The following is a 24,484-nucleotide window of genomic DNA, read 5'->3' as shown; positions in this document are numbered from 1 at the left end:
CTTATTTCCACAAGTAAGTACGTACTCACCGTATAAGACGTTTTAGTCGCTTTTCTACCGTGCTAAGCGCAAGAGCGGTATGTTGGAAAACCTTATTTCGAGATAATCGAAGTTTTGTCAATATAGTTTTATATGTAAAAGTGAGATAGAGAAAACTCTTAAGATTTTTTAACTAGTTCTATACAAGATACCGTCATTAGGTAAGTTCATTGGATGGCCATTTCTTTAATCTATCTGATGCCATAAAAATCAAGATTTTGATTTTTTTTGAGATACCACTTGTGAGCTTAGCACGGCAGTGCCGACTACCAAAGGGTAAATTGGTAAAAATCTGAAATGTTCTATAGTAGGGGAGCCCAAGCGGGGATTTTGGAAAATTATATGGGAAAAAACATTGTACCCTTATAATGTACCCGTATGTATGTACTCTTTTTATAAGGGCGTGCGTTGAAGGTAACCCGGCAGATTAGTTAAAAAGAAATCGGTCCTCAGAAACACTCGAGCGCGTCCGATTAAGGCAAGGTAAGTTAAGTACATGCAGAACAGTTTATACAATAATCTGACGATTTGAGCGTGGTATAAGGAAATGTGTGTCACAAAGTAGTATTTTTTTTTATTTTGAAAGGAATCCTTTAAGTATGTATTACGGAAAAATATAGTAGCTTAGACCATATATAAAGTGTGGAACGATCGCTGTCATATATATTAAACCTCGCATTCCCCTTTAAAAAGTTGTGGAGCGGATCTTCGACGTTGCTATTACCTGTACTTCCATTGTCGTTTCCCTGCTGCAGTGATTTGGTGAATTGTATTGTAACACTAACTCGCTGCAGTAGTTTGGTGCATTGTAAGCCATCAAAGTAGGGAAGCCCTTTTACACAAAATAGATGGCATTCTAGTATGCCTGGTGGTGTATATAGTGGTATTTATTGGTGCTAGGTTTCTCATATGTGAGAGTCCGCCTGGGTAGGTATCACCGCAGTGGTATTTATTCTGCCGTCTATTCTGGTCTATTTTTGCCGCCAAGCAGCAGTATGTAGTCACGGTTGTGTTCTGGTTTGAAGGACATTGTAGCCTACTAACTACTGGACATAATGAGACTTAACATCTCACGTCTCAGGATCAGAGCATAGTGGAATGAAAAACAATACTTTATAATTCAAGGTGTTGGATAGTGTTTCTACTATTTATGGGTGGCCGTATCGCTTACCATCAGGCGAACGGCAAGCTCGTCTATTCATTCAAAGCAAAAAAAAAAATATTGCCCTCTTTTTCCTTCTGCCGTATGTTCGTCGACGAATAAACGACGTCACTAAAACCACCGACTGACCGATTGCGACTTTAGGATTATAGGGTAAAATAAAACATCAATTACATTTTATTTTTAATTTCCATTAAAGTGTACATGTGTAGATAATGAAATCCTATAGTGACTACACAGTTTCAAGTAATCCAAGTGTTATAAACTAACCATCTCATGCACGGACCCACCAAATGAGACAAGAAAATTATTTACAACTAAAACACGAAATAGAGAGCAAAATTGCATGAACAGCGACACACTAGATCACAGCCAGATGTTATGGCTTTACTCGTTATACGTTGCTGAATGCAATACACTTAAAAACATAGAAAGATACGTTTTACTGTATCATTCCTAAAACTGCGTATTCCAAATGACATGAGATCATTGTTATGCGTGCGTAGTAAGGCAGTAACCCATAGTGGCGCACGAGTAACAGCGCACCATCGCTCATTGGTTGTTACAGATGGACGCTCGCGCAGTCTACCTGCCACGCGTCACATAACAGTTTTATAAGCCTAATTAAAATTTTATAAACGAAACAAAATGAATATAAAACAAGGATAAAATTTAAAATTTACAAATATGGGTACAGCGGTTCAAACACACTTAAAATAAATGGAAATAGCGATAATATATAAGAAAAAAAGTCCGTCTGTCCGGAACCACTTCACTACGTGTAAACGTATCGTGTGCGATTCAGTTATAATAAAACTAATACTAACAGAAAGTAATCACAAGCACGCAAAAGCGTAATAAATGCATAGGCGTGGCTGCGGCACACTAACTATGATGCTAATTATTTAAAACCCACCCAAAAATCGATATCGATTATCGATGACAGTCCGTTGTCGAATCCGGAAAAAAATTAAAATATGTACTGACAGCCGATGCGGTTATACATGGAAGCATAACAGTGTATGTCGTCTCTCACGTACCCATGAGGTTTAGGGATGGCGTTTTATTTCCTGCCCATAACGTCTGTGAGTGCAAGCGAGGCGACATATACCATGACTCCTAAATATGACCGTTCGGCGACAAATCTACGGTTCTACTATAGTTTGTTGGAAAGTAACGAAATAACAGTTTAATCGTATTTTCTCACCGCACCCACCGCCTTTAATTTACACAGCACTGAATGATATGAAAATAACTCGCATCGTATAAAATATCGTGCGGTTTTAAACACCGATATCGCTTCGTCTTTTGTAAAATAAAGAATTACATAAATGCAATCTTAATACACTCCATTCCTACGAACTAACATCGAGAGCAATAATAAACGGTTACTAAATGCTCTACGCTACATACAAGTTAAAATATGCGATTACTGTCCAATACATGGAATAAAAAGCCCTTTCAGATGAATTTTCTTTATTCAAGATTCCAGAAATATTGACTTTAATGACTCCAAATTGTATAATCGAAAGGTAATTTTGAATCTATCTAAAAGAGCCTTTTCTACGTACGCTACATGTTTATAATATTATATCAGAATAAATCTTAACCTATACAATAACTAGATACTTTGTAACGTTCGAGAATTCGCTCCCGCCCCTACACTTAACGTAAACGTAGAACATAGACGAAAATAATAACACATCGTAAAATCGCATAAAACTTCATAATAAATAAGTAAAACAATTGATAACGAATAAAAGATATAAAAATATAACAATTTAGCGATTAAGTAGAGATCTTGGAAAATCCACTCGGGTGGGGAGAGCGAATCCGCGGGCACGTACAAAGTCTAATGAAACCCACCACCGAAATCATGAAAACATTTTAAACTGGGGTTTGAAGTGAAGGGTTGAGACAAAGTAAGCCTTAGCATAATGTTAGGGGGCTAGGCGCATGCCGACGACGACGCACGGCGCAGCTCGTACGTAACGCTACAGAGGTGCGTCACCGAACGCGGCGCGGGTGGTATCGCGCTGTATCGCCTACGCCGTAGCACACGCTTAGCCTTACAAATACGGCATGGCTACAGATAATTTAATATAGCGATCCAAGACATTGATATTTGAGTTGCGTTCGATGTAATTTTTTTTATTGTACAGCGCATTTTTATTGCGAAATGATTGTTTTTTTACAAATAAACCTGTGCCGTCTAAGCCGAGTTATTCCTGTTCGCATGCAGATGTAGTTGCATTAGTATTGAATGTAGTGCACGTAACAGGTGATGTGCGTATTGGTTGAAATGACGCACTACCCCGTACCCTCCCCCTCCTTGAGCGGACTCTAGGAGGTGCCACACTGCTGCGTGCAGACTAGTAACAGAACAACTTAGAGACGAAAATGCAATGAAACGGGCGCGCACGGGCGGTAAATTGATAACCATTGAATATCCGCCACGATACATTATATGGCAATGTATATGCGCACAATCGGCAATTACCCCGCGGCGTTTTCTATACGTTGTAGTATAATGAATGGAGGCAGCTATAAACAGCTGTTTATTTACCGTCCGTGCGCGTTTACTCTATAGAGTTTTTTTTTGTGATAATAAAAGCCAGTTCTAAGTAGCACTCGGAATGTTAAAACGTGAACCAGAAGATATATCTAGACACACAGAACTCCAGTATTACGGCAAACAATAAGTGCTGTTGCCAAAAGTATTGGTAAGGAGTTGCCGAGTTGACCATGGATTGCTGCTGGCGTATTCGCACATCGACTCGCTTTAATCTCATTTACGCCAGTAGCCGTTATAGCTGGCAAGATGTTACTCGCAGACTGCCAGCGGGGCACGAGTGGCGAGTAAAATCAAAAAGTTACTCAGATGAGCGACTACTCGCATGTTAGTTCGCATACTGTGCATTCAGCAATAACTGACCAAGTCAACTCGCATAGCTCGCATTACCAAACCATTCTGTAGGTGCCTTAAAACATATGTTAATTTTAGAAACAGTGAAAAAAAATAATTGAAACTTAATAAAAATAATGCACCAGTCAAATAAAGCTACATCTTTCATAGAAAGTCACACTCGCCTCGCATTATTTCTTTCGGATGTACTGAATCCAGTAGAAGTTGAAATTCGCTTCAGATATCTTGCTTCACCTTGCATTCCATAAAGAAAAGCCACGTATAAAATAATCATAAATAAACCCGCTTCGGTGAATTAAGGCACCTACGCTGATGGAAATTGTCAAATGAATTTACACAAAATAAGTCGTGGCAAAAACAAAAGCATTTTTATTCCCGGCTTAAGCTAGGCTGGGCATGTTGCGGAGCTGGTGACGGCGCTCCAGGTCTTCGGCCTCGGTTTTGGGGATATCGAAAATTTCGGCGAAGAGGTCAGGCAGCACCAGGTAATCCCAGTGCTCGCGGCACCAGCCCAGCAGCTCGTTGTGGCGGACGCCGATGACGCGCACGTCGTTGGCCAAGGACTTGAACGCGTTCTTGCGCCCCTCGGCTTCGGATCCGGGCACTGGTCTGTCCTGTGAACGTATCCTCTCCACGTTAATGGATAACACTGCATATTATTGAAGTATTATTTATAGAGGTTGATCAGGGTCTTAGATTATAGAACCAAATGCAACTTATTTATTCCCAAAGTAACCAATAACCTCCGTCCATCCAATACAAACCGATTCCAAAACACTTACAATGCTGTTAAAAGCATCATTAATTGCGCCCGCCAGCCCGGAGATGGTCTCGGGGTCGCTGAGCCCGTTGCGGTGGGGCCACAGCAGCAGGGTGCTCGTGTACTGTGCCAGCTCCTGCTCCGTGGGACATATTTTGTTTAAATTCCACACGTACGTCAGCACGGCGTTGGCGAAGTGATGCTGAAACATTAATGGCACCGTTACGACCTATGTCAGTGTTGTATGAGAATATTTTGCCTGATTGTTTAATTAATTTCTACAGTCAAGAAACAGTCACACAACTTGAAAGACATTTTTGTGGGATATAATATACTACACGGGAACCACGAGGAAAAATATGTCTCTAATACATAAAACTCCAATCGTAGTTACAGTACGTTAAGCTAAACACTTACGTCATACATGAGCACCAGCTGACGGCGAGTGATAGCGGCGCCGTCATCGAACGAAATGCATTCAGCGGTAGAATTCTGCGCGACCCTGGTCAGCCAAATCTCGAAGAACCCTTGCTGTGAACGGACCGGCACGTTGGCATCATTCCTGTACTAACTCGATAGCATAAACCTATTTTAGAACCCTATGCTAAACTATGTAACGATTTCAATAGGAATTTCGCTTCTAGCAGAAAATTGCAAGAGCTCGCAAAAGAGAGATATTTTAGTTTATAAAATCGCATTTGCTTAAATCATAAGGAAAACAGTTTAAATTTAAGAAAATAAATTGATTTATGGTGACCATGGATTCACAATCAAGTACAAGACAATCATTAATGCGCCAGTAATTGTAATACAAGTAAAATACTAATTTGTGACATTCCGGGTCAACAAAATCTAGTTACATAGTATAGTATCTAACTAATTAAATATAGCCGGGTATGAAACACAAGCATTAATTGTAGCTCATGAATGATGAAGTCTTGCTCTCATAAAGATTTATATTTGGCTAATAATACAACGTATGGACGAGCACAGCACCAGCACAGCTATAACGCAAAGACATACATGTGTAAACATATATATAATCAATCTTAATGTATTGATCAACAAATTATAGTTGAGTGCTTCAACGGTTGCTTCAATTGCTTATAATTATTTACTTAGGAACTTTTCAATACAACTGTAATTATTTACATCAAAGATTGATTGCTGATATTTTTACACACATTTATCTTTACATTGTCACCTTATTTCATACCTTTATCAGGATAATCTGATCATCCTGGGGCAAGACTTGGAACCCTGGCAGGCGTTTGGCAAACTCGACGACCTGCTGAATGGCGGGCGTCATGCGCACGCCCACGTTGTGCCACAGTTGGCGGCGCATCTCGGTGCCATCGCTGTTGGGGTCCATCGGCAGCTCGATCAGGCGCACCACTACTCCGCTGCTAGTCCCGACCCCCTCCACGCTGCGACCGGCCATCGCGCTGGAGCTACCAGCACTCGTGCCCTCAGCTACAGGTTCCTCATAGCCCCCACACTCCATGGCGTGCAGGCGGGCGAGCGTCAAGGCAGGACACGCGCTGTTCTGGGCGCATTCCACGGTCCCAGGGCAGACGCCGTTGCCAAGTCGGTGGCGGGTAATGGGGCACACGTTGAGCCCTGGGTTACCGAAGGCGGTCTCGACGGCGGTGATGATAGCCGTACAGATGGCGTTGTTGACTGCGCTGCCGATTGCGTGCGAGGTAACCGTTTCCGAGCCGGCGAGGAAGTTGGCCGGCAGCGAGTTGGAGCTCGTGCCGCTGGTGCTGGGGCCTGACATATCGCTAGTTGAGGGGTGGACACCTATAAGATATTGTACTATTAATCTTCAAGGCTGAAAGGTTCGTTTTCCATTTTTCCGTCTCCAAAGCTTCTTTGCTTGGCTGCTGAATGTTTAAGCACAACTATTGGCTGTGAGGCTTTTAAAACTAAATACCTAAATCATAAGCCTTTCGAAAAAATAATAAAGCTTTTAACTACATAAACAACTTGACCCGCAGTTATGAGATTTAAGTAAAATGAAAAGTAGAAATAGGAGAAGTAAGAAATAATATTGTGTCATAGAGCCCAAACCATATGGAATAGAATCAATTAACTTTATGATATACTCGTAATTTACATTACAACAAAAAATGCATAAATATTGCCAATCAAATATTACGATTCATAACAAACCATAATTATTTACAAAAATATATAAACAAGCTAACGCATATATATATATATATATATATATCCCTTAAGGAGAATATTAACATACATAATTCCCAATTACATAGTTAACTAAATTTCTATTTAGGCAACTAATAGATCTTAGGCCGAACAACTTGCTTCACAATACAAAAAATACCGTGAACGATTAGGGCCTCACCACACTACGACAAATTGAACTCAATTTACGTCGCCTAATTGTCAAACTGTAAATTACGCGACACATCTTCGGTAAAATTTTTGCCGTTTTTAAAGACGGAAAATCGGCTCACGTCGCAATGTGGCGTAATGAGAAGAAAGAGAAACCTCAAAGCTGCAAGTGCATCCCAACACGTTAACCCAAGTGCCATGAGTAAATGATTCTCTTTACCCTCCCTGGGGCTGGCCCTGCGCGCGTCCTCCTCCTCGTAGAGACAGTTGTTGCGGTGTGCGGCGTTGACAAGTCTCACCACTTCTCTCACCACGTCATCGCGAAAATCCTCCTCCATATCGTCCAGGCTTGAGACAGCCACGAGATTTTTCGGTAGATCCTGACTCGGCTCCGTGGTGGTAGCTTCGCGAGTACGTTTCGGCACACGCCCGTATCTAACGGCTGCATTAATTGGCAAGTTAGTTTATGGCACGGAGCACCATCCAATGGCAAACTAAGGTGGGCTGGTCTCCCGTTAGTCGCTAGGACCATGCCTTGCATGGGAACACGCGATCATGGAAACTGATTCGCGAAGACGAGCAGCGTCGAGTTTATTTTGGTCATGATTTATATCCCGTTAGTATTCATTAAAAGAGCAAGAGCTAGTTTATCAAAGTAATAAGCCGAAAAAAAGCTTTTTGAAGCCGCTGATATTATTAATATGTTTTCCTCTTAATGACAAAAAAAAAACCAGATTATTCTATACCAGAAGTAAAAAAAATATTGCTTTAAATTGAATTAGGAAATGCCGTAAACGGGCCTGAACTTTTACCCCGGAATAACTTCACCAAGTCCAGTGGTGTCCATGCAACCAACGAGAGACAACCGAACTGTGGCCTTATCTCATCTCCGCTACCAGCCAAGGAATAAGTAATAAAGTGTAGTACTCACACTCACGGCTCATGCCGACCGCCAAACACTTCTTAAACCTGCAAAACTGACACCTGTTCCGATTGAGCCTTATCACAAGGCACTTGCCGTCGCGTAAGCACCGATATTCAATTTGCTTCTGTATACTACGCCTGAAGAAGCCCTGCGTGTCAAAACTCGGGATGAGTTGCATGGTGTAGGTCACGTGGCAAGCGGCTACCCACGGCGACACGTGAATTGTTGAAAAGTTTGTAATTCATTATTTGTATGGGTTGGTTTGTTTATTTCTTTACTGTTTTTTATTTAAGATTGGAAATAATGTAGAGCTGGACATAATATGGGGATATTAATATTTGGCAATTATTCGTTTTGGGAAAATAGGCTGCATTACCCAAGCGTATAAGTAAAATTTGAATTCAATATTCCTGGTAACTCAATAACATTCATTCATCACATTTATACAGCGCGATCAGGGATCGTAATGTGTGTCGGACATAAAAAAAAATAAAAAGATTTGAATTTATGTACCTAAACAAAAAATAGAGACCATATGTGTATAGAAAATAATTTTTAAAAAATAAAATAAAAGTTCTAAATGGCCGTAAGTACATAGTCGTAGTATAAAAAAAAATCTGAAATGGAAAAAAATCAACCTCAACTAAGGCCCGTCGAAAAACAGCCAGAGAATCATATCACGCGATCCTTTTCTAGTAATTTTCGTAATATTTTAAAAAAATAATTACGAAAATGTCACTTTCTGAAAAAGAATCATGCAAACAGAATTCATTTAAAACTGTTTTCGTCTCGGATTAAAGCTTAGGTGAAGCCTTTTTATATTCATTTCAGGTACTGCCTTCTACATTTGCATTATAAAATGAAATATAAAATTATGTATAAAATCAGTCTTCGTAAATAAATAGGGAAGTAGTTTTGGAAGAACTAGTGTAAAGAACAAAGAGAACAAAAAAATCCTCGAACTAAAATTACGATAATATCATACAGTATGTCATCGAGTCCGATGTTAGCAGACGTCGTATATCTTCCCAGCGGTCGGTACGTACCCTAATGCCACAGAGTGACTCGGTCAGGTTCGTACCGACCGCTCCCTCCTCCCGGCTCTCCGCAATCCTTCACATCAAGTCCTCGATGACATACTATATTAATTTAAAAGTGGGTAACTTATATGTAATGAGCATTAATATAGTAATAGTGGACTATTCTGAGGCCCACGCGCATGTACATCCGGCCGCACATTTGGACGTTGGTGGTCAGCCGAGATACCACCTGATAGTTGATGTACAGGTACGGGACGCCCGCGGTGATACCGAATCCCGAGAATGCTAAAACCTCGATGCGCCGCTCCGGGCGGATGTCCTCCCCGTGCCTGTCGGGGGAGGCCACGAAGGCGCGCATGCTGATGCCTATTTGCTGGTATCCCCAAATCGTGCCAAATACACTGGGCATGATGAGACCGCGTTCAAACTTCACCTGTCACAACCAAGGAGCCTAAGGTATCGGGCACGCGACGGCTCGGCTTCGGACTGTACCTTGCAACCCTCGCAGGAGGTGACGCCGTAGTGGTACCCCGAGGCCTTGTCCCCGCACACCTTGCACGGGACCGCTACTTTCCCTACCCCTCCTGAGCTAGCACTGTCGGCTGCGTACTGGAGTTCTGAAACAAATAATTCGTATTTTCGGTTAAATATTTATCGCTGGTATGTAAACACGACGAGAATCCACAATTTTCGTTGTTCTACCAAAATGCAAGTAACTTTACAGAACATGTTGTGAAATATTACACGGAATTATAATATTAGACATATTTAGCGTTTTCGTCATTCTATTTTATGAAATATCCATATTTCACGTACCTACTTATTTAAAATAGATTTAGGCACGCATAAAAATAAAGCAATTATTACGTCATCTTCATCACGTGGTTAAGTCCCTTCCGAATTAGTAACTAGTCTGGTACTAATCCATAAGAATTACAAAATACCAGCCTTGTACGAATTTAACAAATGTATCGCGACTAGAGCCTCTGAACGTACATAGCGTGTGAGTGAGTAGTGTATGTTGCACATGAAAGCTGCTGTATACAACAGAGCGAAGAACTCGCCTTATTCCGAGTTCCAGGGTCATACGTCATAAATCCAGTGAGGTAACCGAAACCAAATGTTTATTAGCGCATTCCTTCACGAGTAAAACTCAGTTTATGTACAGCCAGCAACAGATGTTACTAAGTCGAAATGGTTTGCATTGGAAGAATGGTGGATTTATATTTGCTCGGGTAGCGACCCCCGTATACGAGATCTAAATCCGCCATATTGGCCAAAGTAAGTGGTATGTTCCTGGATCAGACTGTGTATAGCCGGTTTTGAATTAGGACGTAACACCATTACCCATAAAGTGCATTTGGCACAAGTTGTCTAGCCCGTTTAAAAAGTAAGAGACAAGATAAAATGGACATTATAAAGATATCATTAATAGCATAAATCTCGTTTAATGACATTAAAAGTAAAATATTAAGATATAGTATTAACTATTATGAATGCATGTTTGGATTATACAAGTTAAACAAAAACACTTAGTTTTTGTTTGTACTCTTGACTGCCTTGATGGCGTTGTTGTATAAGTATACGACTGCAGTGCTGAAGTTTCGAGTTCAATCCTCGGTGATATTGGAAAGTGAAATTGGATTTTTCTACTCAGTATGAGCCCGGAGTCTGGAATTATTGCTCGATTTGGCGATAAGCTCGTCCCCTACCACATCATGGGACGGAATAATACGGCGGAAACCTCTTCGTGATAAAACGCGTAAGTGTGTGCGTTTATTTTTACTTGATAAAACTTGTTACAAAAAGTCATAGTAAAATTTATGCAAAATAAAAGTTAAAAATTGCCATTTCTGCTGTCGGTACTGCACTTTTCCGCCACTAGGTGTGTACACACCGGCGGGTTCGGCGGGCGAAGCCGATAATTATCGCTTTAAGAGAAAACAACATCCACAATCCGCAATATTTTCAGCCAGTATTTAATTTCTTATTCAGTTTGCAGCGGTCAGTTCCAAATAATTGCAGCTATTTTTGAGAATTCACCCCTACCTTCGTGCAGTATTTTGTTTACCTGATACTCAATTAAATAGTACGCGTCGGATTTTCGGAAAAAATATTGTTCATTTTAGGGACCCGACAGCAATTACAGTTCCATCCGACCTGCTCATATTCAGTCGGAATAATTGTAAATTGGGTGTTGTGTTTTTTTCAATAGCAAGTCTTGAACGTAGTTATATCTATACTTTTAAACCATGTATAATCACGCTAATAGGAGCGAAGCATCAATGAAAAATATTGCGAATATGGGGAGAATTCGTTCCTTTTGACAGCTTTCATTGCGTGCGTTGCGTAAACGATTAAAGTTACGCATCAAACATATATGACGAAATTGTTCTTAAAAAGTTCTAAAAAATATATTAATAAAAAACAAAGTCCCCTACTGCATCTGGCTGAACGGGATAAACCCAAAAACTACTTAACAGATGTCGATACAATTTGGTATGGAGATTGTCTGAAACCCTGGAAAGGATATAGGCTACTTACTCTCCCGGAAAATATTATTCACGCAAGCGAAGCCGTCATCAGATGAGCTGCTGGATGTTGCTCCAATAGTCAGAGCTATGCTGGCATTAGCGATATTTATTTTTATTTAGTCTGATTTTACGACAGGCAAGGGACATCGTCGTGGAATCCTTTCTGTAGGTGCTCCCGATCTATAGGGCACTTCAGTAGTCCACCTTTCCCTAACTCTATCTTAACCGTAAACAAACCGTAAGGAGCAGTAAACACCCTTCTTAGAGGCAGACATACACAAAGCGATAGGATTTAGACGAATGTGACCATCTTTTGTAACCTGTGTATCTTTTGTAACTACTGTATCTGAACACATCTCTTTGATTGTACAGAATAAACTGTCCATAAATACATCGGTTTTGTGCAAACAATATAAGTGCAGTTCAGTACAAAGAGGACTGAAATCCGCGAGGATTAAATCCATTGTTGAGGGACAGTGCAAACGCGTATTGAGCACAATGTTTGTTGCATACACATCTATCGGAACATTCGGCTTATCCTTTTATAGCCGCGTTGAGTTTCTCTTGAACTGTTGAAAATAAAATTTAATATTGTGTTATGTTTTTCCTTTGAAATTGTTTGGGAGAGAATATATATGACAATAATGTGAAAAATAAGTCCGTAGGGAAATTTCTGAAATAGCGACCACGAACCGGAAGACGCAGTGTAGGCAGGCCCCCACGAAATGGAGCGACGACCTGGTGAGGGTCGCCGGAGTCCTATGGATGAAGGCGGCCCAGAATTGGTCCCTGTGCCGCTCAATGGGGTAGGCCAATGTCCAGCAGTGGACGATTTCCGGCTGAAATGATGACGATGAAATCCGTAGGGTGCCCAAGAGTCGAGCTTAAATGAAAATCATGACTTCAAGCTTGCCTTAACCAGCCGGCTAGGTATGGGAGTCGCTAGATGGAGTCCAGGACGAGTTTAACCTGCATAATTACAAGGAAACCCATTCCAGGACGTTCATTTCTATCCGCACCAAGGATGACTTACGACATGAGTCCTTACTGGCATTTATATAAAAGGTTTGCTCACGGTTCGGCTCGTGTGCGCGTTCCGGAAAAAAGCGTTTTTTTACCCATATAAAGTAGAGGAGGAAATTTATCGCGTGGTCTAGTGGTAGTGGTGGCAGTTATGGACAAGAAGTACATAAGTTCGATTTCCACGTTACCCTCCACGTACATAAATAGTAAATTTTTACCAAAACGATTTCACCGATATTAGATTTCTCCCGAAAATAGTATAAAAGTCAGCGATTCCGTTTAAAACACTTTTTATTTTAGGCGCGCCATAAACCTATTACAAAAACTCACGAACTTAGCTCCACGTGAAATATAAAAGGACATGTTCGATGCGGGCGTAACATCACGAAAATACACCGACGAACTGATCGAGGTAACTCGATTATAAAAAAAAAATCATGGATTTAAGCTGCATGGTATAAATGAGTCAGCTAGAAATATAGTCCCTAACTCCAGAGTCCCTATCGAGTTAATTACTTCGGTGTGAACCGGGTGAGGTGAGTAATTCCGGTCATAAGAAACCATCGGACCATTGTGTACTAATAACAGCGCACGCATTGTATCCCTTCTGAAGGACATTATAGCTAGCCTAATTACTAGCCGGTATGACATTTTACAATTAATATCAGCGCAATACCTTGCAATACAATGTTTCTGGGCGGCGTAGTTTGTATAAGGAGTATGTCATCAGTGGAGCGATTCATTTAAGTTTCATTCAGTTGTGTGAAGGTGTAATTATATTATACACAAGGTTTAATTAATGTCGGGGTCTGAAACCGTGCTTGGTAAGTCCTAATAGGCTTGCCACCGCACGGGTCAGCTGGCGAAATATTTGTCATATGCCTCTACCTACCCCTAATAGAAAAAGGCGAGACGCTATATATGTGAATGATAAATATCGAAAATGGCACAAAATTCAATACCCATTATTCCCTATCGACTTTTTTTAAGACAGACTTTGGCAGAGGTCGAGATTTTTAATCAACAAAACACACTTTGTTCTTTGACGAAAGAATGGATGTATTTGCTTATCGAATGCAGTTTTACCACTACCATGTTACAAAGCTTTTTAAAAATAAAGTAATGTAAACAATATTTTAGAAACGACTATCTACCTACGAGTAATGTAGTCTAGTATGATTATTAATCGCCAAGCTAGTCAACAAAATATCGAAGCGATTGACGATCACACGTTTTTTCCATATTAAAAAAATTTAACATTTTTTTCATTATCTAAAGTAGAGATTAAAACGATTTTATCGAATTTAAAAGACTATATCTTTTTTTATTATTCAATTGCTGCCCTATTGCATCTTTATTTTTCTAATCCCAATTATCAAATAAAGTCATTAAAGATATTCGTTAAATTATATTACAGCCCGAAGGAATTTTAGTTAGAAATAGAAAAAAATTACCAAACTAAAACCTAACTGTGTTTTCGCCCAAATATCTATAACACGATTATGAATTTCAGTTCCCATGACGTCGTTTTACACTTTGTTTTTAACGTACATGTGTTCATTTTCCCAAACCGATTCCATTTCATATCCATTTAATATTGCCTTCTATTTTTATCGACTTATAGGGCCGATGAATTATTAACTAGCTGTCCACGTAACATATTTGCATTACTTGTTACATAATACGAATATGTGACAGCGTTCGTATTTATTACATCCTAACTACAAAAAATTGTAAATGTTGGAATTAATAGCATAATAGCCCCCATTTAGTGCATAATCCTTAGTCAAAGTGATCATGAACAAATCACGCCAATTTTATCCAATTTCATTCCTATTTTCATATTAGACACTAATTGTTATCCCGAATAATACATCTTAGAGGACATTTTTGCCAGCGTAATTACTGGGTATTATTAGACTTAACATTGTCTCAGGATGAAGAGCGCAGTGGGGTACGACTCAATGCTTTAAATGGTTGCTACTGCTTAAATGCATTCATATCTCTTACTACCAGCCGAGTGGCATGCTCGTCTCGGCATTCAGTGGCATTAAATCTATTAAACCGAAATTGACGCATTTGGGCATCATCAAAGTAACTTGTAAATTTCAAAACTGCATTAGTAATGATGAGGGTTCCTTCATTTAAAAGATATAACAGCAACACGCCATCACAAAAGTCTTCGGCAAAAAGCTTTACTAAATGTAATAAGTGATAGGGCAAGTCACGTAGGCTTATTGGAACATCGCAACAAACAAACAAAGAGAAGGATTCCACCAGCTTTGCTGCACAGTTTAGTAAAATAAAAGTTTGTATGCTTTCAACGCTTATTAGCACGAATTGTTAGGCTGTATTTCCACTAGCGAAGTGGAGCGGAGACATTTTTTTATACAATTAGCTAATTGAGAGTTAGTGTTTGTTGGTATTTAAAGTGTTATCAATACAAGTAGTAGGTAATTACGTTACCTAATTTTAAGGTAAGGAGGGTGAGAATATTAATGTCTCCACGAAGCTCAATAATACAACTGTGAAGTAGTAACAAATTACCATTTCATTGTCACATTTGTGACGCTAACATTATCTAGGAGACAACAGTAACATATAAATAAAGGAATATAATTGCACTTAACTCTCATCCTAGCATAATAGATTTGTTCAACAGAATAGAACGTCGAGGTGCAGTAGTTACGAAATAGCAACAATACACCAATCAGTGCCAGCTCTGTGACAGTTCAAATTAAACATAGAAATAGGAAAGATGACTTGACTACTTGATGGTTTACTGCACGCGGTAGGAAAAGTGTCTCATTATATTTTATGGACACAAACGTACGTATGTATGTGTATAATATTAAGAATTATTAGCAATAAATATGCATGGTTTTTTTTACTTACGATGCCAAACGAACAAATTTTTAATTTCTCATTGTAGTCGCAATGTTACTATATTTAGTGCTTAATTAAAGGGCGCCTTTAAGTTTACGAAATTGGCAAATAAACCACCATTACTACCAACAAAATTTTAATTAAATCCGTACCAGCTCTCCGCATCGCTTCAGTGGAGACACAGCCTTACAAAATTGCAATTCATATTTTTAATGCCGCAGATATGTTGACTTCAATATAACGATATATTGACTTTGAAAAACGTACCGTGTATGGCCGCGGATAGTTTTATAATATCTAACGCCTTTGTTCTGACAATTTCATTAGGAACTTGAATTATCCTTCAAAAAATATGCATATGTAAATGAATGCGATTAATTAGCGTGATTGTTTCGCTAGGTTTTCCAGAATTGTGTGATGTATGCACCGTCATTATGATAATATTTTTACTCGGCATTTAATTTATACGAAGTCTTTAAAATATTCTTTACATCTTCGAAGGCATTCATACCATTTTATATACTTTTACTAATAAAATACTAATATACAATAAACTAAAGCTAAGTGGACGTTAACATCCATTTAAAAAAAATGGCCTGTAAAACTAATTAAAAAGTTATAAACTACAATATTTAATTAACAACGTGCTTATTTGTGGGAAAAAAAGCCGAAACAGTTTAATAATTACAAACAGAAATCTGTACCATAAAAATTGAACATGATTTGATAATTTACATTCCGAACTGTTTGGTGCCTCAGTCGACACTGCACGCATTGATAAGAGATGGAATTGCAACTCTGAGGGTGTAATGTCTTGCAGCCAATTCAAAAATGCAAACTATGAAGATGTTTGGGTGTCTTTTTGTATTCGTATAAACTATTAATATGGGCCGGCGCTGATATAGCGGACCGAAATGCAGATAATTTTTCCCGTCAAAACTATTATCGACATTGTCTTAATTGAAATAATGTTCAAAATTCATTAACACATGAATAAATTGCATTACATTGTCGTATTATGTGCGCCGGCCCTTACATATATGCAATTTCTTCCGGAAATCTATCCGATACATCCATGAAACAAGAAGAGTTATTAGTCATTTGCTATCTTCCAATTTGAATTTAATAAGCTTCAAATTATCTTTATGGCGAATTATTTTTAATATTGTTTACCCGCAATATTCTCTCTGAAAACAAACAGGACATCAACATTTTCAATGACTCAGCAAAGCACTTAAAGTATTATCATAGGTCAAATATAGATTCCATAATGTCTATTACGGAATACAATGCCTCGTTGCTTAATTGCAGAAACAGACAATACCATGCCCCGCACCGGACTCGCCTCAAAAGAAATAGCATACGAGGTTTAAAATCAATGGACGCGCGTTATTTTCTGAAAAATTTAATTAACAGCTCCGCATATACCATTGCACTGAAATGCAAAGATATTTCACGTTCAATAAAGCTTCCGTATATGATTGTAAAGTATCCCTTGCTTTAACGGTGATGGAACACATCGTGAGGAACCCTGCATACCTGAGACGTACTCTATAGGAATTTTGAGAGTCTGTGAAGTCTACCAATCCGCACTAAGTCCGCGTGGTGGACTAAGGCCTAATCCCTTTTAGTAGTAGAGGTGGGCCTAGCCCAGCAGCGGGACAGTATATAATACAGGGCTGATATAATTATATTATTATTGTATGATTGTTTTTCGATGATATTACCCGCATTTCATATATGAAACAAAATGCTGTTTGCTATTTAATATTATAGTTAACGCGGCTTCAAGTACAACTTAAGTATTTAGCTTAAATTCCGAAATAAAAATGTATTGCTACGAAAGGAAACCTTAAAATCTTTGCAACCAAATATTCTATACACCGCAATAAGCCCGAAATAATCTTCACCAATCGCACTAGTTTCGCCTTCCATCGGGAATAGTAGTTTGAATGTGCAAGTCAATAACATCCATTGTTTGCGGCCAACCTCATCATAGTTGCATTACAGTGCCTCGAACTATGTATGAATCCCAGGTGCCTTCATTTTGGATACTAGAATTATTTATAGGCGTTCTCGACGTTAAAACTTGCAGGATTTTGACTTTTGAATGCCTAGATTCCTCGGTTTAAATAGTTGATTATTAAGGAAAATTCCTAAAAGAAGCGACGGTGAGTGGCCACCGCTATTGAGTTAGTCACCTTGCTAAATGTAGTCATTGTATTACCTACCCTCTAGGTGTAATACGTATCCAGCAATCTGCGCGGCCGTAACTGATGCATTTTTATTTATTTGTCAAATTGTAAGCGCAGCAGCCTTATTAAAATTCCGGAAGCTCGACTTTCAGTTTGCAAATATTATGAATGCATTTTACAGATTTTTCACCGGCAGCAATTCATTGTCTTTTATTTGTTTATTCATCGGACGGCATGCAGGGAAGCATGGACTTGTTGCAAGAGTTAAGTTGTTTGGCATTTTTATAGAGAACTTGAATTACAGAACTTATTTTTATAATGAATCTAATTTTTATACACATGATGTAGTCTGAATTAGAATTACACCAGGCCGCAAGTGACTGTGTATGAATCGGCATATATCATGCATTTTTTAGATCTAGTGTAAAAAATAAGTTCATAAAATATTTGTTGGCATTATTAGTTTGGACTTATTTAAAAGTTCCTGCATCTTATATATATGAAAATATATTATGTATAATATTATATGAGAAACTGTTAGCTTCTTAATTTAACAGTTATGACGACAAATTTGAATAAATATTCTGCAGGGTTAGTTGTTGCAGTCTTGGGGTTGTAACATGTTTTAACTTGCCGCCGGTGTTTTTCGATTTCATTTCAGTAAGATGTTTTTTTTTTTATTTAATGACAATATATAGCGAGCAAAGAGACAAAGTCGAAGGATTGTACGAATTAGTTGCAGTTAAAATTAAAGTCAGAGTGTAAGTCATAATTTTAGCCTCTCTTTTTTATTTAGTAAGAAAAATAAAAGTCATGAGAGTCCAATAATAGCTGTATATTTCAATGGTTCTAAGATTTATTAAAACCAATAAAGTTAGTTTAAAAAGGCTTTGAAGTTGCTGTTTTCATAAAGTTTTTTATTGAGTATATTTATATATAATAGCGAGGTCAGTAGTAACGTCACTCATTTGTTATGAAAATGTTATTTTTGGAATAAATACAATTGCTTTGGTTGTGTTTGTTTGTTTATAGAGTGAGAGTTACAGTACTGATTATTGTTTGTGGTAGTTAACAAGTTGACCTCAATATATATTCGTTTTTATGGAAATTATTACACTCGCCCTTCGTTCCGTTACGATTCATTATCCTTTTTTTGATATATTTTCTTTTGTCTTTATGTATGACTATGACATATATGACTACTTTGGTATCAATAGAAAGCTAGCCTCATACCCGCTACGATTCCTCTAAGGTACACATTTTCAATAAGTACCTATCTTAATGGTTTATCTTACATAGTAACTTGTCTGTTTAATCTCATGTTACCAGCCACGGGTCAATACTGTGAACTTTATGAAGCAGAAGATAAGGCCTTAATTATCGATGAGTTTATAGTTTAATTAAAGTACGCGATTTGAAAAAAAATCCTTATCCAGGACATATTGACGTAGCATGGAAATCGGCACCCGGCAAATACAATTTGTGCCTCAAACAGGAATAGCCCACATTGCATTACAGTGTAATTCGGCTTGGCATTCAACTGAAACACCTATGCTAGCGAACGTCCAAATGTAGTTTCGATTTAGCACCGAATGTGATTTGGTTTAAGGAGCTTTGTGGTGGCTTATAACTAATGGGAAACCGGAAATGACCAGATATATGAAAAGCGCAAACTGTTATTACACAGTTGGCCTTAATTAAAATTATTTAGTGAATAGGCTTTGCAGGACATCTAGCGTCAATAAATTATTTTGGTTTTGTATTATGTGAAGAGAAAATTAATTTCAGCGAAAAGCTGTTTGTGTTATTTAATATGAATGGTTGATGTAATTTTGCATGTATTGATGTAAAGCGCACCGCTCAGACATGCACAAAGAGATTAGAACTATATTTAGTACTGTTTTAATTGCTGTTTTATAACTTGGTATGTCTCTAATAATTGGATAGTAAAAAACATATATTTAAAAAAGTATTTGACGATTTAAATATATTAAAAAATCACGGCGAAAATTGAACCGCAGTCTCTCGTTTCTCAGACGATTCTACAACTTCGCCGTCGCTGGGATTTGGTGCGTCATGAACGATAATAAAATATAATTATAATTTCGTTATTTAAAGTTATAGCACTAAATTTAATGTTATGCATTTGCTAAAATAATCAAAATCTTTGCGTAAATCAGAGATGGACATTTGTTAAAGTTTTTATTTCTTTTTAAAATATTTTTTTACAATAGACAAGTCATTTTTTATAATATATTGTAAATTCTAAAGCCTCATTTTTTAATAATCGCAAACAAAACATTATTTGTTTTTACATTAAACGAATTAAAAATTTAAATGACATTATCCTAAATAAAAACTGATTAAAACCTTGGAAAATATTGAAAGCGTCCTCACCGATATGTAAATCATTCAAATAATATATTATAATAATTTATGTTAAGAATACACATATTCCTAAATAGTAGAGTTCATAATAATATTATTTATATTCATTTTACAGATCTAGTTCGTATCTAAATACCTTTCAGTTTTACTTTTGAGTAATAAGCTGCAACAAATAAAACTGTAAAATTTCATCGATACACCTTCCGCTACAGCGCATCAAACGCCGAGGGTGCTTTTATCCACCCCACACTCGCCGGCTTAATTAAAAACTGACAACGCAACATAACAATTACACTCAAAAAACGAGAAAATTGTTTCACAACTTGTTCCCGCCGAAAAATTGGCGAATTTTATCAAAACTCGATACAATACCTCGCAACATAATCGGATGCCCGTTCTTTGACCAAGTTAAATGTTTTCGAAACATTTGGCGCGAGTTTGAGACCGAATTGTCGCGAGACCCGCTTTATCCTGAACTCGAAGTGAGCGATGCAGCGAGTGGTCAGTGTGGCCAGCAGGCGCAACGATGAAGCACTGCCGCCCGACGCGACCGCCACCATTCAGCCTCGTATTACTAAAGTACTGAAATCTCGCGCGAACCTTTAAAGTAATAAATTGAATTTTGCGTATTTTTAACAGCACAATGACCGGGACGAGCACATTTTTTCGGAGTGAATTAAGGTCTCTTCAGTCCAGAGAACACGATATACCGAACTTGTAGGATATAATAATTGTATCGTAACACGTTTTATTTAGCGTAAATAAGTCTCAACAAAAGATTTCAACGCGCCCGATTTAGTTTCTTAACACCGAAAATTTAGAAGAAAGTTTTCTGAAGTTAACGGATTTTTACCTAAAAACAATATTTTTCTGAAAATATCGCATGTAGACTAGAATAACTCGTAAAATTTTGCGCGCCTAATGTTTCAGTCGATACTTACCTTACCGGACACTGAAGCCTGGACCGCCGCCCGGAGCTCACCAACCGCCAACTACAACCTACAAACCGCAAAGAGTCGCGACACGGGAGCTGATATCAAAGACAAGTAGTCAGCTCGACGTTCACAGATGCACTGTGCTGAACGCGGGCGAGTCTCGTGGTCACATCCGACCTCGCGCATGGCGGCAAGAGGTTCCTCTTCCGGACCGCCCATCTACCAGCACAGCTTACGGACGGAACAGCTTGCTGCTCGCACTTATGCGTTTTACATCCTATCTATCACGGTATACATTAATTTACACTTTTCACTTTAAACTCTATTTGACCAATCGGATGCTTCGGCCGCCATGTTGATGCTCAATATTAAGTTTTTTTTTTATTAAATCTAAACTTCACGGGATTTTATTAAAGGGCTGTATAAAATAACTATTGGAGATTTCCGTACAATTTTGTAATTTTTTTATATATAGACTGGAGCGAGGGGGCGAGAGTTTATACAATACACAAGTATTTTCAAATCACTTTATATTGTCTGTATGGATTTAAAACATAACTGTAACTATATTCTCTCAATAAGTGATTATTGTAATCTTTGGAAAAAATGAATGTGTTTACCCGTAAAATAATAACGTATTTCTTTTTATAGTTTTTGTTGTGTTTCCTAATTGTTATTAAAACTATTTTAAATTACGAGTGGAATTAATACGGAGATATAACAGATAAGTAACATCAAATACAGATCATAGCTAGACAACTATCTTCGTTCATTAATTTTTAAGACTTTAGACCTTATTAATATACTCTTTAGGTTTACTATATATCGTTTTTTCTCATTTAAGTTAAAGGTAAATGTTATGCACCAAAGACTAACTGATATTACAGAAATGTGTTTATTAGTAACGCGGTTAATATAATGCCGTCAATTTCCCTACATAACGAGCCACGACAGTTCCCAGACAGCTTGGCGCCCATGTATAAGACAGCGTTCCTTACTAGAACCGTTTCTATAAAATCCTAAGTTGTAGAGGGATAGGTTAAAAAATATATATATGCATGTAATGATGACTTTTAAAATACTTTAAAAACAATATAATACGTTATGTGTATCTATGCGTTGTCACAATTAAGGTTAAATATACCTATAGTCAATTATATATGCATTACTTTGAATATATTCTATACTGTCATAATAATTAAATCAATTTATATTAACAAAAAAATTGTTTTATATTTAAATGCACTAAATTAGAAGTATAGTAATTCAAAGCGGCGATAGCCTAGGTGGGTGTAGAACGGACTGCCGAGACGAATGTCCGCAGGTTCAAATCCTAAGGGCACACACCTTTGTCTTTTCTAAAATTATGTGTGTATTCTTTGTGCATTATCGCTTGCTTTAATGGTGAAGGAAAACATCATGAGGAAACCTGCATATCTGAGAAGTTCTCTATAAGAATTTTGAGGGTGTGTGAAGTCTACCAATCCGCACTAGGTCAGCGTAGTAGACTAAGGCCTAATCCCTCTCAGTAGTAGAGATGGCCCGTGGTCAGCAGTGGGACAATATAGAATACAAGAATATATTATATAATTCAAAGTAACAATCACATAAGTTAACACAGGTAAGATAATGAAATACAACTATATAGACTACTGACCACCTCGTCAAAGGTATAACCATGGCCATATGGTACGAATAACATGATTAGCAAGTTTTTAAAAGTTGAAAAGTTGACCCAATAGGTAGCATTTATAGGCTTTCATACTTCCATTCGTTCCCTTCTCCTTTAAAAAAAATATTTACTTTTCTGGAAGATTTGGTAACGAATTGAAGCCATAGGAAATAAACTCTTGCCTAATTCACCGAAGTATTTTTGCGACAATACCGAATGAAATGGGACTTTTTTTGTTTTACTTCTGTTGCTAAAGGGTTGGTAACAATACTTCATAGAAATTTATGTAAGTCAACAAAAAACAATTCCATTCTGAATTTTTTTTAGAAATTTGCGTCGAAAATAGTTACACTGGTGTGTTCTGGTTTGAAGGACATTGTAGCCAGCGTAACTATTGGACCTAATAAGACTTAAAATCTTATGTCTCACGATGGCGAGCGCAATGGAATACCAAACAATATTTTAATAACGTACTCCTACGTTACTCAGAATTCAAATAATTTAAAAAATATATAAGATGTCTCTATTGTTTTTTGTAACATAGTTTTAATTACTTTTTGTCTGTTTCGTTTGTTTGTTTTACATGTATGTACTTTGTCTTTGTTACGAAATGAATTTCTTATTTTCTTCTTTCTATTCCAAGAGTTCAATACAATAAACATAAGAAATTGCCTCAACTGTTTATTGATACACTTGTTAATTCATTTTCACAATGGTTGTGCAACAATTTCCTCGGGAAAGTAGAATTTTAATATTAGTTCAGTTGACAGCAATTAAATTTCCCAAACAAAAAGATTTTAGTTAGTTTCCATTTATTTTTCTTTTTTGTGAAAGCGTTTTACAAAACTGTATGCAGGTTTAACGTGGGTAGGTCATTTTTTTCTCGCACACTAAAAATTGTATCTAATTTTAAGTATATTTTATAAGGCCCGTCGAAATTAACTTTTCTTTCCAAATAATCTATTTACATATTATGGTTACAAATAAATACATTTTCATTATGCCTGCCTTTCAAAACCGGTCAAACAGAATATACCAAATTAATTAATAGTACAACGCGGTAATATCGAAGCTTGTATTAAATTTAATGCTTTGTGTAATGGTTCGGCTACACTGACTTCTATTGATATTATTATAACTCTCAACATAATAATATACACAAAAAATAATTATTATATTTTTGTGATATTGTTACGAAATATAAGTATCATATTGTAGTAAATTTACAATGGAACATGCTGGATGTCGACGCCTAAGTTATAAGTATTTTTCCCCTTAATTAAATCATGTTTTTAATATCATACCAATATATTTTATCTGTGGCGTTCTAATTAAAATTGGAAGGATTGGTTTGAACGTATATAATGTGATTTAATTTTTTCCTATATAAATGTAAAAATTAAATGTTATGAGTTCTTTTTTGTCCAGAAAAATAATAAACACAGAAATTTATTAGTTAATAAATAATTAAACTTAAACAATTTAAACCATAATTCATTAATTACGTGTTTTGATTCTCTCAACATATTGAAAATAACAATGATATTGAAAATGTTTGTCCGAATGAAAAGTAGTCGGTGTTTGTCGTAGCTGTCTACACTTGTAGCTTTATTTGCGTGTTGCTACGGTTTAGGCAAC

At 37.4% G+C, this 24,484-nt stretch overlaps 1 protein-coding gene across 3 annotated transcripts in view; it reads right to left on the bottom strand.

Moving 5' to 3' along the window:
- Positions 1-1,371: 1,371 nt before the first annotated feature.
- LOC115455320 (ecdysone-induced protein 78C) overlaps positions 1,372-24,484 on the bottom strand; it is a 92,118-nt gene continuing 69,005 nt past the window's right edge. For 2 of the 3 annotated variants that reach the window (XM_030183990.2, XM_030183982.2), the window contains 7 exons: positions 9,706-9,830; positions 8,180-8,321; positions 7,469-7,690; positions 6,104-6,690; positions 5,305-5,418; positions 4,910-5,089; positions 1,372-4,741 (listed from right to left, as the gene is read on the bottom strand). In XM_030183990.2, coding sequence (XP_030039850.1) covers positions 4,508-4,741; positions 4,910-5,089; positions 5,305-5,418; positions 6,104-6,690; positions 7,469-7,690; positions 8,180-8,321; positions 9,706-9,830 — 1,604 coding nt within the window. In that variant the 3' untranslated portion in view covers positions 1,372-4,507. The remainder of the gene's footprint in view (positions 4,742-4,909; positions 5,090-5,304; positions 5,419-6,103; positions 6,691-7,468; positions 7,691-8,179; positions 8,322-9,705; positions 9,831-24,484) is intronic. The other variant, XM_030183994.2, reaches the window with a different exon arrangement.

The sequence above is a fragment of the Manduca sexta genome, chromosome 27, assembly GCF_014839805.1.
Source record: "Manduca sexta isolate Smith_Timp_Sample1 chromosome 27, JHU_Msex_v1.0, whole genome shotgun sequence".
NCBI lineage: Eukaryota > Metazoa > Arthropoda > Insecta > Lepidoptera > Sphingidae > Manduca > Manduca sexta.
This window is presented reverse-complemented; position numbering and strand designations above follow the sequence as displayed.